This window comes from Miscanthus floridulus, chromosome 8, assembly GCF_019320115.1.
Source record: "Miscanthus floridulus cultivar M001 chromosome 8, ASM1932011v1, whole genome shotgun sequence".
In the NCBI taxonomy this organism is placed as follows: domain Eukaryota; kingdom Viridiplantae; phylum Streptophyta; class Magnoliopsida; order Poales; family Poaceae; genus Miscanthus; species Miscanthus floridulus.
Genome location: NC_089587.1, coordinates 128,209,813 through 128,229,201, shown reverse-complemented (window position 1 = coordinate 128,229,201; position 19,389 = coordinate 128,209,813). Strand labels below are relative to the sequence as shown.

The following is a 19,389-nucleotide window of genomic DNA, read 5'->3' as shown; positions in this document are numbered from 1 at the left end:
TGGAATTGGACTGGCCCCTCCGGCCTACAAACTTTCCAAAACGTGCAGTTACATTTTTGGATGCCTCTGACAGCAAGCTAGTTATTTTAAGACGGCGGCCACCAAACCGCAATCCAACAGTGTCATCATTGACTGGCAACGCTTAATTAAGAAAAGATCCCAGCTAGTGTCCCATGCAATAATCCTGCCTCCTATGTGGAGAGAGTTACTAATTTTCTAATTCATCACATGATCTCCTAGCTTTGACGTTTACGCAATTAAAGCATCTGCTTCTTGCTTCTACTTATGAAGAGATTACGCCGGCCGGCATCAAGATGCCGGATGAAATGAAAGAAAAAAAATGGGAGCTGCTGCTTCCTCTTTATTAGATTCGAATTTCGTGGTCTTGTCGCTCCTGCATGCATGCTGATCGATGCCAAAGTTCCAATTCGGTTTGATATGAAACCGTGTGGTTGTCGTGGTTGCTCCAAGATCGAGCGCGCCGTCGTCGCCGGTGCCAGGAACCGACCTAGGGTTGTTGCCAAGAAGCAATGCAGGCTAGCGTTGCGGTTGCGGAGGCGCTCGATGCCGGGAAGCTCACGGCGCCGCCCGTCGCCGGCGTGGCCGACTTCGCGGTGGCCGGCCTCGCCGTTGCCATCGCGGCGCTCGCCGTCGCAGCGTCGTTCGTGCTCGTCTCCTTCGACGCGCACGCGCACGCGGGGCAGGGCCGGCTGCACCGCATCCTCGACCTCGGGCCATCTCTGTGCGGGCCACGCCTGCTGCTCGCCTTTTTCGTGGGGCTCCTGGCCGCCGCCGAGTTGCTCCGCCTCCCGTTCTTCCGCGGCGCAGCCATGCTGCCGCCGCGCCGCCGCGTCATGCCGTGCCTCGCGTACCCGCTCGTGGCCCACGGCATCGCGGAGCCAGGGCTGCTCGCCAGCCTGCTCCTGCTGCTGCGCGCGTCCGTCGGCGGCGCGCTGCTGCCGGCGGCCGCGCTCGCCGTGCCGCTCGCCTGCCTGCCGTTCCTTACCGCACACGTGGTCGTCCTCGCCACGCCGGCCACCGTCGCGGCCTACCCAGGCCAGCTCGCGCACGCCGCGGACGGCGCCGGGCACTGCGCGTACCCGGCGTACGCCGCCACGCTGCTCCTCGCCCTCGTGGCGGTGTACCTGCCGCTGCTCGCCACCGCGTGCTGGGACGTGGCCGCCGTCGCCATCAACAGGCGGCTGCGCGCGAGGGCGTACGCGCTCTCCGTGCTCATCCTCGTGCCGCTGCCGCTGCAGGTGCTGGCGCTCGCCCTGACCTCGGTGTGGGACATGCACCAGTACACGTCGCCCACCGTCGGCCTCGTTGGGTTCGTCGCCGTGGCGGTGGCCGCCGAGGCAACGCTTGTCATCCTCGTGATGCTGCCGGTTCACGATGCGCTTGTCCTTGTCCAGCAGCTGCCGGCAGCAACCGCCGGCCAGGAGGCGCCTGATGACCTCGGAAGATGAACTGTACATTTTTGTAAATTACCGTGCTTTGTAAATTACCCCTACATGTAAGTATATATTAGTATAGATCTACTGTACATTTTTGTAGTCTGCAATAATAAGTACTCAAATTGAAAGTAGTAGCATTTTCTGCATGGCTGCCTACCTGCTTGGTGCCCAGGTGTGAACTAGAGAATAGTTTTTTTTTCTTTAATGCTGCTTATTTTGTGTGAGATTAAATGGAATGGCAAATATTTGCGACATTGAAAACGCCATGGCGTCGGCATTATTGAGCTGCTGATGAAAGTGTTGGGTTTCTTACTTCCAGGCATTTCTCTAACATTGGAAAATATCTGAATCATATTCATCTCACACATGACACTACTACACAAATGATTTTACAAGATGGTATAATTTTATTAACGGAGGCGGTCACAAAATTCAACCGCCTCGGTTAATACCTACGATTAACGGAGGCGGGCACTTTTTATTTACCGAGGGTGCCTACCTTCAAAAATAGATTTACGGAGGTGGTCATCTTAAGGCAACCGCCTCCAAAAATAGTCTATTTTTTAGGCGGTCGTCTTAAGATACCCGTCTCTGTAAATCTATTTTTGGAGGCGGGCACGCTATAAGGCCCGCCTCTAAAAAGGCCGAGGCCCAATAGCCCAGCGAGGCCCGATTTCCATCTTTAAGTATAAATAGATAGACTTTAGGGTTTCTTCACTCCTCCCTCTTTCTGTCTCACCGCCTCCCTCCCAACGAGCCGGCGCTGCGGCCTCGCCAGACTGAGCCGTGCCTCCCTCTCCCTCTCCACTCCGCCCTCCCACTCCAGCCTCCCTGTCCCTCTCTCGTGGCGCATGGGGGGCGGGTTGGCGGCGACACGCCTCTCATCCCTCCCTCGTCACACAACCGACAGATACGGCTAGGGCGCGGCCACCCGCTCGCGTGCGCCCAGCAACGGCGGCGACAGCGTGGTGGCCCGAGGCGGCCACCAGCTCGCACACCCCGCAACGGCTCCTCTAGATCCGGCGGGCGTGGATCCTTCAAAACGGCGGCGTAGATCCGGCCTCGATCCACTCTTCTACACAGGTAACTGATGGATCCGTTCTTCTCTCCCTCGCTCTCTATCTCTCCTCGCTCCTCTCTCCCTCACTCTCTTTCTCCTAGGGCTGAGGATCCAGTGGCAGCGTGGAGGTGCATGCTCGTGATCCGGCATGGAGGAGGTTGTCCGTGCCTAGATCTGGCGAGGAGGAGGTCGGATGTGCCTAGATCCGACGATGGCGGCGGTTTGGATTATAGTTGGCCATGCAGCACGAGCCCGTCGGCCCGGCCCAAGGCCCGTTTTTTTGGCCTAGCCCAAGCACGGCCCGGCACGGAGGCTAGCGGGCCTGGGCTGGCCTGACCCGGAGGAGCAGGCCGTGCTTGGGCCTTACCCCAGGCACGTGGGCCGGCACGGCACGGCCTGCTACAGTCGAGCTGGCCCGCTAGCGGCCCGACCAGTCGGCCTGCTAAGAGCACTAGGCCACCAGTCAGCCCGCGCAGCGCAGCCCCTCCCCAGTCCCCATGCGGATGTGGCCACGCCCCGAACCCTATCCTCGCCAGTCGCCTCCCCACACGGCCGCCTCCTCCTCGGCTCCTCGCCTCCCCACGCGGCCACCTCCTCCTCGCCTCCCCACCTCCTCTCTCCCTTCCTCGGTGGCCCTCCCTCTCCCTCCAACCACGCCGGTGACCCTCCTCGCTCCCACCATGGCGGCGCCCCTCCTCCCTCTCCCTCCAACCACGGCGGCGCGGCTCGACCAGGGCGGTGAGCGCAGCCCCGTCTCCCTCCAACCACAACGGCGGTGCGGCCAGGAGCAGGCGACGCATCCACCGAACTCGCAGCCCCGACGAGATCCGGATCCGACGGCTTCACAAGAACCGACGCGAGGAGGAGGATGACGACGAGATCCACGCACAAGGAGGCGTATGGCGCTCCCCGGCGGCGGATCCAGGGTGGTGGCGTCCCCGGCGGCGGATCGAGGGCGGGCGCGCTCACCGGTGGCGGATCTAGGGTTCAAGCGCGCGCAGCCGTCTTCTTCCCGCGCGCGGCGTCCCCGCGCGGCCCCACCTCTAGGGCGAGTGCGCCGGGGGGCGACGGCCGCCTCCCGTCGCGCCCTGCCTCCTGCTCTCCCCTTCCCTCTCTCGTGGGCCTCGGGCTAGCACGGCCCGTGAAAATTGTCGTGCCTCGCGGGCCGGCCCAGCACGAAAATCGGGCCATAGGGTCGTGCCTGGGCCGGAATCAAGGCCCGTGGGCCGATGAGGCATGGCCCGGGAGGCACGGCGTGTCGTGCTGGCCCGTTGGCTATCGGGCCATGCTGGCACGGGCCCATGCCGTGTCGGGCCGGGCAGGCCCGTTGGCCATCTATAGTCTGGATCCACGGCGGAGGTCGGCGGGGCCAGATCCAGCTACTAGGCTGGGAACGGGCTCGTCGACAGGCTCGGGAACGGGCTCGCCGGTGGGCTCGTGGATATTTTTTGTTTTTTTATTGATTAACCGAGGCGGGCAAAGCAATCGCCTCCGTAGTTCCTCTATTAACGGTGACCTTTGTTTGGAGGCAGTGTCAATGCCCGCCTCTATTAATCTATTTTGCCCGCCTCCAATAAACTTTTGTGTACTAGTGTGATTTACACACATCACTAGTTCCATATGCTTTATCTGTTCCTTAAGACTGGAGAAGCCAGGAGTCGCTGGCGGGAGCCTCCCCCATGAGGAACAACCAAGTTGGAGTTGGAGTCCCGGTTAACCTTAGCTTGATAGGCTATCTCTAACGGGAGATTCATTGCGGAACCCAAATCCAAAATGAGTCTCCAACACAATACCTATAGCCTTCAACAAAGTATCTATATGAAAGACCCATTTTTTTGTATCGGGAGAGACATAACCTAAATCTGAGTATCCTCTCTCCTGGAGACCCATTTACAGAAAGGGTTGTCTTTTGGGTCTTATTGTTGGAGAAGACCAAAAATAGGTATTAATCCCTTTACCTGTAGCGCTACCCAAAGGACGAATGGGCTTTGTATTTTGGGTCGCGGTTGTTGGAGACAGTCTTAGAGTATCTCCAAGAGGTATCCTAAATTTTTCTCCCAAAAAGTTCATGTTTTCCAACTCCTAAAAATGTATTCGGAGAAAAAATGGTCATCTCCAAATAGTTTCCAATAATTCACTCCTAAAATATAAAAGACAATTTTAAATGAGGAATCATATACTATTTTTAAATTATTTTAACTAATTTTATATATTCTTTCTCTCTTGTACATTTGCATTTGGACCATTTCATACTCTTTATTCTTTTTCCGCCCTTTCACCTATAATTGGCCAACGAATACGCGTGTATCCGCGCGACTGCGACTCCGCACAAAGTTACGCGCGACGGGAGAGGATTTCCCAAGTGCCTAAATTTTAGGGGGAAGGATTAGGAGTTATTGGAGATGGATTTTTTCTCGTCTCGCCAAAAACCAATGATTGGAAAGAAAAATAGGGGTACTCTTGGAGATGCTCTTACTGTTATATAAAGTGTGGTTTTGTGAGAAACATAAATCCATCCTAAACATTTTTGTGCAACCACACCATGGGGCAGTTTGGAAACTAAGAATTTCTGTGAAGATTTTAGAACTACAAATGGGCGCACTTGCGGTAACTGCTGCACGCCATGCATGCTGACCATGCTCAAAGACTGGGAGGCTGTTGTGCATGATCTTGAATTAGACTATGTCATGGGTGGACTGGGGAGTCTGATCTTAGAACTCTATATACAAAAATTCAATCAATGATCATGGTATATATACCGCGAATTTTCTTAGTATATTATTAGTGACCATGGTATATATACTGCGAATTTTCACATTATATTTTTGGTGGGATTATCAATTCACAGCGACACATCATTCAACACTTCTGTTTATTCACTAGTAATAATCATGGGGAAATTCTAATGCATACATAAATAAACTAGCACACTGATCGATCTGAATAAAACTGGGGAACACTTGTCTATTGGAATACTCGAATCGAAATGGATCTGAATAAAGCTGGGGAACACATGTCTATTGAGATACTCGAAATGGTGGTTGTCGAAACACAATAATAAAAATACGATCGGATTCAGACGAGGAACTTATGATCATATCTTCAGACGTGGAAACAGCCCAAGAACAGCTTGAGGAGCGCCTCCCTGAACTTGAAGGAGAAGGATGCGTTCCTGAGGTGATAGCTCTTGCACGCGTCGTCCTTGCAGTCGCAGGCCACGCCCAACCTCTGCAGGTCGTGCGCCTGCGCGGCCTGCTCCTTGACGTCGACGGGGCTGTCGAGGACGGCCATGTCGCAGCGGATGGCGAGGCAGTCGTCCCTGAGGAACCTCGACAGCTCCAGGTCCCTGCGCTTCATGAACTGGGAGTAGCCCAGGGCCTTGTTGCTGTTGCTGTTGCTGAAGGTGGCGGTGAGGGCCCCGCTCTGCGGCTGGTCCCCGGCGGCGGCCGGCCACCCGCCGCGGTGACACACCAGGGAGAAGTTGAACTCGACCAGGACCTTGTCGTCGCGCTTGCCGTTGCCACCGGTGTCGTCGTCGTCGTCGAGCTTGAGGAAGAGGGAGGCGTGGCCCGCGTTCTCCCTGTTGTCCCCGTCGGGGTAGAAGCGGATCCTCCAGGTGCGGTCCGCCGCCTCGAACCTGCAAGAGTCGATGCACTTGCCGGTGCCGTACATGGCCTTGATCCGCTTGTAGCCCTCGATCTTGAACATATGGCACTTGGTGGCGGCGGCAGTGGCCACGGCGGTGGACACGGTCACCTCCGCTGCTGTCGTCGTCGACATAGCTAGCTGCCTACTCGCCGGACGAACTAACGATCGATCGGAAGAGAGGTGCGACTGCGGTGGATGGGATCGATGATTGGGTCGATCAGATGGGAATTTAGATACGGTTTATATAGAGAGAGATACACGTTTAATCTGAGAGTAAGGGTGTGACGGTTGCTGCATGCATGCATGCCATCGCGCGAAACGGACGCGTTGTTACGCTCGTTTGGATCGGATCGGGACTATCAACTTCTCAGATATGCATGGTGACCGGGCTTTGGGATCATCACGATAGTAAAATGCATCTTGTCGATCATGCATTCACCTAGTCATTAGGCTATCTTTAAGGACAACACCCAAAATATAAAACATATTTGTCCTTTGGGTAGCGCTATACGCAAAAGGTTCAATACCTATTCGGCATCTTCTTCGACAACAAGACCCAAAAAAGAATCATTTCTGCAAATTTATTTCCAGGAGTGAGGATGCCCATATTTGGGTTGTTCCTTTCAGTCAATCCAAAATAGGTCTCCCGTATAGGTACTCTGTTGGAGGCTGATTTTAGATCTCTTGCTACCCATTTTAGGTTTTGGTGCCCATATGAGTTCCTTGTTGGAGACAATCTTAGGAGTTTCCTTTTGCCATTAAGCAACTATATAATCTTGCTAGAATGCTTTTAGTAAGTCTTATTCAATACCCAGCCTGTTCGCTGGTTGGTTTCTGGGTTGATAGGCCTGGCTGGTGCTGGTTTGTTGTGAGAGAAAAACATTGTATCATGGTTAATAAGCCCTGACTAAAACCAACAAACGAATAGGCCGACCGTCTCTGCTTAAAAAAAAGCACAACTCACTTTTTAAAAATAAACAATTATCAAATTTAACAAAATATATAAAAACACTAACATTTTAACAAATAAGTATCACTAGCAAAAATGTCCGTGCGTTGCAACCAAACGTACACCTTATTATGCGGTTAAGTGAACAACTTATGGCTCAAAGATTTATATGATAGTCGCGTCATCTGTTCCAAATACATATTAAAATCAGACTCTATATCATTGGGTCTCGAAGATATATGTAATGTTCACATCATCTGCTAGAATTGGATTTTGAAATTTGAAATTAAATTTAAAATTTCAAATAACCTCGGATGTTAACAATAGTCTATACCAAAGTTCTAGTTCTCAATATATACAATCTATAACATTGTAGTTGACAGGCTTTTGTTATTAAGAGTCCCAAATATATGTTTTATAAGTTTTTAGATTTTAAAATTAGAAATTCAGAATTTTCTAATGACCTTGAAAGTTCATATAATTAATAAAAAATGTTGTAGTGGTCATTCCGATCTACAATTTTGCAGGTTATATTTTTTTATTTGAAATGGTCTCAAATATTTATTTTAAGTTCTGATATTCAAATTTTTTAAATTTTCAAACAATCTCTTAGAGACACATTATACTAAAGTTGTTGCAATGTTTGACAAGCGACGGAAGCGAGCTGTGGTGGAAGAAATATGTGTGGTGGAAGGAATACGTGTGAGTGGATGACTAGACATATAGGATGTGTTTGCTTACCTGTCTTAGGCCCTGTTTGTTTCCGCTTCTCCCAGACACGCTTGGATTATAATCTAAGCGAAGATTTTCTCGCTTCTCGCTTTTCGCTTCTCGTAGTTTAAATATCTGAAGCGGCTTACCACATAAGCGAGAATCGGTGAAAATAAGCAAAGCGTTTGGCAGAATTCTCGCTTATTTCCACCAATAAGCCGCTTATAAGCGGAAACAAACAGGGCCTTAGGCTAGCCAGGCTTAAAATATAAGCCAGGCCAGCTCAAGCATGGCTCCAGCGACCCAACCTGGTATTGTTTGGTTCACTTGTATAAGCTAAGGCCTTGTTTAGATTGAGGTTAGGAATTAGTATTTGGCACTGTAGCATTTTCGTTTGTATTTGACAATTATTATCCAATCTTGGCCTAACTAAGCTCAAAAGATTCGTCTCGTAATTTACAATCAAACTGTGTAATTAATTATTTTTTTATCTACATTTAATACTCTATGCATGTGTCTAAAGATTTGATGTGATAAAGAAAGAGTGAAAAAACTTGCAATCTAAACCAGGCCTAAGCCTGTATAGGAAAGTTTTTGTTTGGTTGCCTGGCTGTAGGCTTGTATAGCCAATCTCGACAAGAGGACGCCGGACCTGCCACACCGAAGCAGAGCAGGAATACCACCAGAGCTAAAGTTGACGCCCTTATTTTCTTCTAGCCGAAGCTCGGAGGCTGGTCGCACCGGAGCAGGATTCCACCGGAGCTGAAGTTCACGCTCGGAGGCCAGACGACGCGGAGGTGGGGGCGCGGCAGTGTGCGGACAAGGCGGCGCAGAGGAGCGTGCCGCCGGGTGTGGGGCCGGTGGCGCGGCCCTGCGCACGGCCGGGAGCGTGCTGGGCAGCGCGTCGGCTCACACGGCCAGACAACACGGAGCTGGGGATCTCGGAGATGGGGGGCGCGGCGGTGCGTGCGGCGAGCATGGGGGCGTGAGCGGAGAAGGCGGCGCAGAGGAGCGCGCCGTCGGGTGTGGGGCAGGCGGCGCGGCCCTGCGCACGGGCGGGCGCGTGCTGGGCGGCGCGTCGGCTCGCACGGACAGACAGCACGGAGCTGGGGATCTCGGAGATGGGGGCGCGGTGGTGCGTTCGCGTGGCCGGGCTTGGGGGCGCGGCGGTGCGGATGCTTCTCTTCTCACGGTGCGGCGATGGCGACTCGCGCAGCCGGTCACAGCGACTCGCCCCTCGTGACTGCTAAGCCTAGCCAGGCTTGCTGGAAACGCTCACCCTGCTCGTTTCTGGTAAGCCAGGCTAATAAGGCCCTCTATTTGGCTTGCTGAGCCTGGTTACGGGCCTTTACAGGCAACCAATCAAGCCTAAGCTGTATTACTAGAGCCTGGTTAAGGGGTAAGCCAGACAACCAAACACATTTATAGGTTATTGATGGTGCGGTTGCTACATACGATCGCAAAAAGGACACCGGTTAGAATATTTTCACTGGATCGGAACGTCTATAATCTGGTAACGACCTAACAACCTAATAGTAAAATCTCATTCTCTGTATAAAAAAAATCTCATTTTCTCATCCAAGCATGCATCTAGGCATCAGGAAGAGTACAGTCCATGAGCAGTAACACATTCGCTTGGAGGAATTATAGAGGAATTTGGATGGTTTGGAGGAATGCTGGAGGAATTTGTTTTAGAAAAATACTGTTCCGGATGAAAAAAAAAAGCGGATCAAGCCGGGTTTAAGGGTACGCGAACGGGGCAATGCCAATTAGACTACCCTCAATATGGGCAGAGATCGATGTTGAAAAGAGGAATGAGAAGGTCAGAACATCGATTTGTATATTGTGGGTAGTAATGCCTGAAGAAAAAATACTGGCATCGATGGATTTCACTTCTTGAAGCTCAACTGAGCATAGAGGAGAGTAAAAGGAAATACACGTGTCATTTTGTTTTTCAGTAGACCCACGTCTTAGATAGCCACAGTGGTGTACATCGGTTCCTAGAATAGACTCATCTTTTAGCATCGATCCTGAAAACTGTAGTCTCTAAGCATCGATTATACCCATGCAGCAGGGAGCCCGAGTGACTGCACAAAGTTGTTTGGTCAATAACATTAAATACATTCTATCTAAAAAAATTGATGTTCAGGATTCAAAAAATGTCTAAAAAAACTTGATTAGCTCTTGGACAATAGACTGGCTCATATTACCTTGAGATTGTGGTTTGCATGCCTCCATAAATTCTTTTTAATGAGAGAATTATTCTTTAGTTAGCATGGTTTAACTTCAATAAATAAGAGTACATAGGTAATTTTCATAAAGCACTAATATGTCCTTACCTCCATAAGTTTTTTTTTTTAGACAAATGAGGTAAGTTTACAATATACGAGGAAGGAGTTTCCGGACAAGTTTCTTTGGCCATGAACAACGGATGCGAGTTCTCGTAGGAATATTGAAATGCTGAAAGTCTTATTAAATATAAATACTGACTCCATCTAAAAAAGAATGCACAACTCACATTCCAAAAAAATCAACCATTCTTAACTTTGACATAATCTATAAAATATTACTAACATTTTATGATAAAAAATAAATATAATTAGATTACCATGCATTAGTTTTCATAGTAAACCTATTCGGAGATATAGATGTTGAAACAAATTTTCATGAACTTAGTTAGATTTGAAACTGGTTGACCTTTTGAAAAGTAAGATGTTCTGTCATTATTAAGATTGGGATGGAGGAAATAATACTACACCTAGTTTGATAAAAATGATATTTTGGCTTCTGGACTAAACGAGTAAACGATGCAGGCATTTTTAGTCACCGCCTTAGTAAATGGTTAGACCCGTCTCAAGTAAATGCTTGTCTTTGTTAATCATTTGTAGATGTGGGGACATCCTAATGACACTGTCTTTATTAATCGATTATTTATAGGGGTGGTTTCCTTAGGATGTCCAACTTTGTAAATCGATTAGCAGAGCCAAACTTCTTCAGATGCTTGCCTCTAGAAATCAATTCACTGAAGCAATCTAAGAGACCCATTTCTAGAAATAGTTACGTCAAAAGTAGTTCATAAATGTTTTCATATGAAGTCAAATGAAGATAAACTTCATATAAAAAATTATAGATCTGATGCGATATATAACTTTGTAGTGGATAAGTTTTTTTTTTATTCAAAATAGTTTAGAGTCCCAAAGTTTTATTTTAAATTTCTCAGATTTAAAATTTAAAATTTTAAAAAATTCAAATAACATCGTATGCTTACATAATCTAAGCCAAAGTTGTAGTTTTCAATACAATCTACAATGTCGTTGTAGTTGACAATAAGTTTTTTATTTAAAGTTTTCTATGGTTCCAAATATGTGTTCTAAATTCATATACTTTGAAATTTAAAATTCAGAATTTTCAAATTCCCTTAAACATTCACATGGTTAATATATATCAAAGTTATAGTGGTCGAACCAATCTACAAGTTCGTAGTTGATAAGTTTTTTATTTAAATTGGCTTAGTGGCCCAAATAGATGTTTTAAGTTCTCGTACTTTGATGCTCAAATTTTTCAAAATTTCAAGCAGGCATATCCCAAACGAAGATACAGGTCGTATACAAAAGTTGTAGTGTCTTAAAGATTTAAAACTATGTACTTGAAACTTTTTTATTTAAGATTATTTAGTGACCAAAATGTTCAATATAAACATGAAAGCGAGCCGTGGCGGATAGATCGATGACCGGACATACTGGTGAATTTAGCCAGGATTTATATATGCATGTGATCGCAACAGACGTTGGGTTACGCTCAATATCTTCACTGGATCAGAACGCCTGTAATCCGGTAATGACCTAGGGCCTAGGCTGGTCTTTGATATCACGTCCACATCTTCTCGTGCATGCACCTAATCATCAGGGAAGAGCATAGGAGCAGCAGCATATTATTGACAATAAAAAAAATTGCTAATAAGGAAAATATTTGACGTCAAGGTGACTTCACTAATAAGTCCCAAATTTTTGTTTTCATCTCCCATATTTTCAAATTTAAAATTTAAAAATTCTAAACAACTTTGGATGTTGATGAAGTTTATATCAAAATTCTAGTTCTCAATACAATCTACAACTTTGTAGTTGATAAGTTTTAAATTTGAAGTTGTTTAAAGTCCCAAATATGTATTTTAAGGTCTTAGATTTCGAAATTAAAAATTTACAATTTACAAACAGCGTTCAATGTTCTTGGAAGCATTTTACGGCGTTGAACGCCAGTAAAAGGTGCATGTTGAACATTTGAACTTTTTTAATAAATTAGCAAACGTGTCGTTCATATCACGAATAGTGACACGAAACGTTTCAGCTCAGATGAAGATGGGGCCCGCTCCTCTGGCGTCCTCACCTCATATTTGGCTTGCTGAGGTTGGGCGTCTGGCGTCAGCACACCCTCTGATTCGGCTGAGGAGGTCACGCAGGCTTGGTGCCAAATATGATCGTTTCATACGAGCAGCATCCGATTGTACGATTAAATTGTACTATCGAAATACTATTAGTTTTTTTATTTGTAATAAGTTTAATTTAATATTTGTATAGTATAAAATGCATTTGTACCAATGATAAATATCTATTTTGTATAAGAAAATAGATGAATGAGACACTCGATTTTTTTAACTGATATTTGGAAGCATGAATAGAATCACAGGATTAAACTGACCGTAAGCAGAACAAAATACTGTCATTTGATGACAAGTAAGCCGAAAGATACACAGGTACTGTGATAAATCTATTTACATGGCATCGTTCTTATTCGCTTCTTCTTCCTTTCTGCCCTCCCCACCCCCCCCCCCCTTTTTTTTGAAAATGATGTTCCCCATTCTTTTTTCTCGAGCCTCAAAGACAGGGTGCGCCAGCACCGTCCTATTGGGTTGGTAGCATATTGGTGTCAAGGTAGCAGATCATGAATAGCGAACGCTATTGTGGTCCCAAAGGCATGGGCCCATGCCGTCCGAACATCGCTCGCCCGTGCCTGCGTCTCGCGCACCCACGGGGAGCCCCCGCTGCCGAAATGTCACCTAGCACCGTGCGCTCGGTGGGGACCGTTCACGCCCCCTCCCGCTTCATCCCATATGAAACAACCGATCTACTTTTAAAACATCCAGATGCAACACTTGCAACATACAAAAAAAAGACAGATAAAACAATTGAAACATGCGTCTAAAACACTTGCAAAAACCCTTACGCAGTATCCAAATAAAACAGTTGCAACGCATGTGTGAAACATATGCAACATCAAATCAACACACTTGCAACATACGTCTAAAAAACAGATGAAACATTGGGGACAGACGCTTGCAACATATGCAACATCATGATCTAGTTTTACATCCGTATGAAACAATTGCAACATATTTCTAAAACATCTGAAACATTTGAAATGTGCGCTTGCAACATGCATCGTATCCTGGTGCGGCATTTTCCGTCGTCTGTATCGGGGCGCCGCAGCCGTAGCAGGAAGCGAGGCTGGAGGGCGCTTTCGCGCCAGGGCCCGGTGCTTCTCCTTACGCTGGCAGCGGCTGTTGGCATCATCGGGCGGGGCAGGACAGGCAGAGCATGAGCAGCGGGACGGGCGGCGGAGCAACGGCAAAGCAGTGCGGAGCAGGTGCAAGAGCAGCGACGACGAAGCAGGAGTAGGAGCAGGTGGGGGCGAGCGACAGGAGCAATGTAAGGGACGCGGGGCGCGGAGCAAAGCAGGATGGGGCCGGGTGCGGCGCCGCTACACCAGAGAAGGCCGTAGCGAGCGGACCACGCGATGGAGGCTCCCACGGCGGTAGTATGCGTGCGGCACGATGGAGGAGCTCGCGGTGGTCGCATGCGTGCAACAGTGGGGGATGGATCACATGCGTGCGGCGGTGAAAAAAAAGGAAATGTCGCTGGCCTTTTTTTTTTTTTTTGGGAGAAACCGTGCTGATGGTGGAGCGGAGTAGGCCTATTAAACCTGATCGCTGCACAGGTCTAGGAACAGGGCGTCCGGACGGATGTGCCGTCCTCGTCAAAGCATTATCGGCTTATGGCATCATCAAACATATATTCGGCAGTGCACCATCTTTGCCATCGATGGCAGCTTCTAATCCATGTCCAGGAGCGCTGACAGCTCGTCACATCTCAAAATCGCATAGAAACATATTTGTGTCGTGATTCTAATGATCCTTCTGTACGTATCCTGATCCCACTATGATCTGCCCATAAACGATTCCTAGGCCGACTCGTATTGTCCGGGGCAGGCAGGATCGTAGGATTGTGAGTACGCTATCTCTGTCTTGCCCGTGGAGGTCTCCAAGCGTTAAATGTTTTGACGAAGAATCAGAGTATTCTCGCAATAAAAAAAGCCAGTTGATCGGTTTGATTGTGACTGATGGAATTTGTTTGTGGGTCAAAACCAATCCTGCAATACCCTATATAAGATATGAACAAAGATAAACAAGGATAAGCCTGCTAAAGCAGAGGCACATAGTTATGATTTCATCAAGAAGTATTTATTTGATCAATTCTCTTTTAGCTTGTGCCCCTCCCCGGCAACGGCAACAGAAATGCTTGTTGACATTTCTTAACATCACTTTTACTACTATGTCATCCCTAGCAATGATGCCAGAAATGTTTGTTGGTAATTATTAATGACACTTGTAAATTCAAGAAAGATTATATGTTGAAGTAATCCACAAGCGCACAGATAATATACCATTGTAGCATTTCACCCGAGAGTATACCAGGTATCGTTATTTATATTTTACCATAGGGAGGAGCGGTGGCTAGAGATATTGACAAACATGAATTCTTATGATAAGATCATTAACTACACATTTGCTTTAACAAGGGAAAGCCAAATGATATATAAATGATAAGTGCATGGCATCGATAATAATCCAGAGATAGAAATAGTTACTCATAAATGTAGTATGGCTAGGCAGGAGATTAGTTAAGAGAAAAGATTCATAAGTCATTTCTTATTTACTAAGTCTTTCGTATACCCTACTATATATACTTTCATCTATAGCATAACTAACTCTGTATCTAAGCATAAAGAACATTACTAAGGAAGATCAAGAACAGAGCTTGATTTCCTTCGTAACCATGTCCTACATGTCCTACAAATGGGGAGTGAACTACAAAGGACTCAATGAGAGTGTCACACTCGTGATCTACCACATGGCCCAGAACGTAGGGTGCATCCACAGGTAAATAATATTTAAGCACCACGCTTACATAATGTTGACCACATAACTCACTTGAGTACTGAGCTACGCGCTTTGCGAACTTATGCATAAATTCATTATCAATCATGACTATATCAAGCATACTACTAGAGCAAACTAGGAACATAATAAATAGAAACATAGTATTGAAATAGCGCAAAGTCATGAATAATAGAGAGATACAATGGCTATACCAGTCTCCAGATGATGAATCCAGAATCCTGAGCGATAGCGCAACTCTACTTGAATCTTGCTAGCTAGCCTATACTAGAACTTGAAGAATTGGAGATCTATTCTATTATCTCTCTAGAAACCCTAATTTCTGATCATTCTTGACTTATGCCACTTATGCCATAAGGGGGCTGATATATATAGGGGGTAGCATCAATTTTGGACCCTCGAATCAAACCGACTTAAAAGAACAATGTAGATGCCAACCCTAAGGCGGTGGAGAAATGGCATAGGAAGATGAGGCTGACTGGTGGCCCCCCTGGGCCGATCGGGCTACAAGTGGGGCTGGCTGGCCCCACCTGTCTGTCTCCCATGGTCTGCTTCGATGGATGCCTTCTGATCCTTCTAGAGTTGTTTTCGTCGTGGATAATTATGATTAATTCTACCAATTGGGTCCACCTTGATGGTTTTCTAGATAAACCCTGCTGAAACACGGATTCATCAAAACTCGTGGAATTTGTCAGTTTACACCCCTAGACCTATGTTGGTGATCATTTTCATGCATTTCTACATGTTTTATTGATGGTTTATGATGGTTGATAACTACCGTCAACACCAGATGACCTCAGTTACAGATGGACATTGTGTGAGCAGGACACCGACCCAGCAGCGTCGTAGACTAGAGGTTCCTAAGATAAAGGCTGAGCAGGACGAGGCCATCTGGGCCGCTACAGAGGCTAAACTTAAGAAGCTAGAGGCTCAACAGGACGACTCCTCTAACAGCTCAAACGAGGACTATCGGCCGATTCCACTCCTCGGGCACATGACAGAGAGGCCAGTGGCTCTAGTTTAGCACCACCTCAGCCAACAGATCTAGCTTTGCTGGCTATATTTGATAGGATGCAGCGGGAGTAGCAGAGCCAGGCAGAGGCATAGTCAGTCGCCAATGCTTAGATGTAGCTACGATAGGATCAGCTCCAGCAGCAGTAGCAGTTACTTGGTTTCATGGAGCACATCGTTCAGTTCACTGGTGCTCCTGCATACCGGTCTTCAGTGCAGCCGCTTGGCCTAGCAGTGACTACTCCTCTAGTGACTCCAGCATTACAGTCCAATGGACTTCATAGTTAGACTCAGCAGCTGCCAACATAATTCTCCTCACCCTCCGTTTAGGTCTCTCAGTGGTTCGCTTCTCTAGGGATAGGGTAGGCTTAGGACTTTACTCCGATGGTCACAGTTTTCACTCCTACTCAGTCAAAGGCCATACTAGTGACAGACACTCCAGTTTCATGGAGTTTGGGTGCCACCTTCAGTGAGCTTATAGGGCAGCCCACACCTCTAGAGTTGAAAGCGTCTCTACCTACCTCAATAGCTCCAGTCATAGAGATGATTCCTTCATCAGAGCCGCAACCACAGCCCGTGATTCAGCCACCTCTGATTGTCACTACTACACTTGAGGCCCCAGCAACAATGGCAGACGTGGCTCCTACAGAGATAACTTCTAAGCCACAGGGTCTAGCCATCACTTTAGTTTATGAGTCTCAGTCGGCCGACCCAGTTACCGAGTAGACCCTGACCGCTTCACCTACACTTCTAGTTACTGAGGGTCAGTGTGAGTCTGCTCCAGAGGGTCTGATAGCTCAGAGTTTAGAGTCAAATGATGACGTGACCTAGTTTTAGCTTACCCCGCGTGTCTCTGCACCCGACTTGTTTGCTCCTATCCCACCGACTGACCCTTAGGTTTTGTTGCTTAACGCCAAAGGGGGAGAGGGAGCGAGTATGTTAGACTTAGGGAGAGTGTGTGAGATGGACTTGTCTTTTTGTGTGTGACACTTCATGCATTCACGTATACTTTTATGCATTGTATTATATGTGTGTTTGCATATTGTGATGGATCATGTGAGATGTGTGCTCTCTACTTTGATATATATATGTCATGTTGTTGACATTTCTTAGCATCACTCTTAACTAAGTTGTCATCCCTAGCATGATGCCACAAATGCATTGTTGGTAATTATGAGAACACTTGTAAACTATATATATAAGGTATCCGCAAGCGCACAGATAATTTACCATTGTAGCATTTCATCTGGGAGTATATCGAGTATTGTTATTTATATTTTATCCATAGGGAGGAGCTATGGGGTTGTGTTGGCATAGAGATATTGACAAATATGTATACTTATGATAAAACCACTCTCATGCTATGGCAGGGGGTAAGTCAAGTGATAAATAAATGATAAGTATAAGGTAATAATGGTATTCCAGAGATAGAAATAGATACTCAAAAAATGTAGTAAGGCTAAGCAGGAGATTCGTTAAGAGCAAAAGATTCCTAATTCATTACTTATCTACTAAATCTTTTGTACACCCAAGTATATACACTCTCATCTATAGTATAACTAACTTTGGATCTATGCATAAGGAACATTACTAAGGAAGATTAAGAACAGAAGGAGTGGACTACAAAGGACTCAACGGGAGTGGACTACAAAGGACTCAACGGGAGTGTCACATCCACGATCTATCACATGACACAGAGTGCAAAAGACATCTGCAGGCAAACAATATCTAAGCACGATGCTTACATAATGTTGACCACTTAACTCTCTCGAGAACTGAGCTAAGAGCTTTGTGAACATATGCATATATTCATCATCAATCATAACTATATCAAGCATATTACTAGAGCAAACTAGGAACATAATAAATAGCAATATAATATTGAAGTAGCACAAAGTCATAAATAAAGAGATACAATGGCTATACCAGTCTCTAGATGGCAGATCCGGAATCCTGAGCGATAGCCCAAACTCTACTTGAACCTTACTAGCTAGCCTATACTAGAAACTTGAAGAATTGGAGCACTATTCTCTTCTCTTTCGAAACCCTAATTTCTGGTCTACTCTTGACTTATGGTAGCGTGCTCTAGAGGGGGGCAGGTGCTGGTTATATAGGCCGGAGCATCCAACATGAACCCTTGGATCAAACCAACTTAAAGGATGGCGTAGATGCATCCTAGGAGGCGGTGGAGAACCGACGTATGAAGGAGGCTGATAGGTGGGTCCCCTAGGGTTCGGGTGGCCTGTAGGTGGGGCCAGCTGGCCCCACCTAGTAGTGGCTTGGCCCCCTGCTTTGGTGTGGAGTCCTCTCGAGTCTTGTGGAACCTTCTGATGTCCGTTTCACCATGGATAAGCATGATTTTATTTGATGATTTGATCCTCCTTGACGGTTTTCTAAAATAACCCTGCTGAAAACACAGATTCACCAAAACTCATGGAAATTGTCAGTTAAAACCCCTATGTCTATGTTGGTGATCCTATTTATGCATTTATTCATGTTATGTTGATGGTTTATGTTGGATGGTAACTACCATCAACACATGTCATTTGGTTATGCTCATGCTCATTTGTGTTGCTTCCGCGTTCCACTCCGTTTTAAATGAGCTTTATGTTGTGTACTCTTGCTTCATTCATATTTATTAGAGTACATGTTGTGGACGTAGTATGCGTGGACTTGTTCTAGCCCTTGTGATCTTATTGCCACAAGTTCATGCAGACCAAGCGGTTGAAAACCTCAAATCTCTCTTATACACATACTCGAGGTGGTGTTGTCATCAATCACCAAAAAGGGTGAGATTGAAAGCATCTAGGCCCCTAGTTGGGTTTCGGTGATTAATGATGACATAAGATTACTGTGACTAACGTGTGTTTTACAGAGGCAAATTGAGTTAGGTCATGGTAATGATGATTGATTGGGCAATTGTGGTTTTTATGCCCCTATCGATGGAAATCATTTCAGTTTTTAAAGGATGTACGAGCTGTTGCTACACATGGATGGTGACACAGGAGACTCTATGGCTGCACCTACTGCTGCTGGTCCTTCTTCCTTGCATGTGCTGACTAGTACAGAAATGATTTTTGAACTGGCTTCCATTTCTAATAGAGGCGGACGACAAAAGGAACCACTTGTAAGTATGATGAGGAGTGTGGTAGAACTTCCTAAGAAATCGGGCCCACGTGCACCTATCATTGTCTTAACATACCTCGGATAGCATACTCGAGTTCCCAATAACTCAATAGGTCTGTCGGGTGTCCTCGAGAAACCTGAATCATCCACGATTCTCTTTTCAAATAGGATCCCAATCACAGACATTGCAGATTAC

The 19,389-nt window shown here is 46.7% G+C and overlaps 2 protein-coding genes across 2 annotated transcripts; one reads left to right on the top strand and one right to left on the bottom strand.

Moving 5' to 3' along the window:
- The first annotated feature begins 530 nt into the window (after positions 1-530).
- On the top strand, positions 531-1,469 carry LOC136475197 (uncharacterized). The gene has a single exon (XM_066472748.1). The coding sequence runs from the start codon at positions 531-533 to the stop codon at positions 1,467-1,469; it is 939 nt and encodes a 312-aa protein (XP_066328845.1).
- Positions 1,470-5,372: 3,903 nt separating this feature from the next.
- On the bottom strand, positions 5,373-6,378 carry LOC136473530 (BTB/POZ and MATH domain-containing protein 3-like). The gene has a single exon (XM_066471169.1). It carries the CDS (start codon positions 6,295-6,297, stop codon positions 5,620-5,622), a length of 678 nt encoding a protein of 225 aa, XP_066327266.1. The 5' UTR covers positions 6,298-6,378; the 3' UTR covers positions 5,373-5,619.
- Between the last annotated feature and the right edge of the window lie 13,011 nt (positions 6,379-19,389).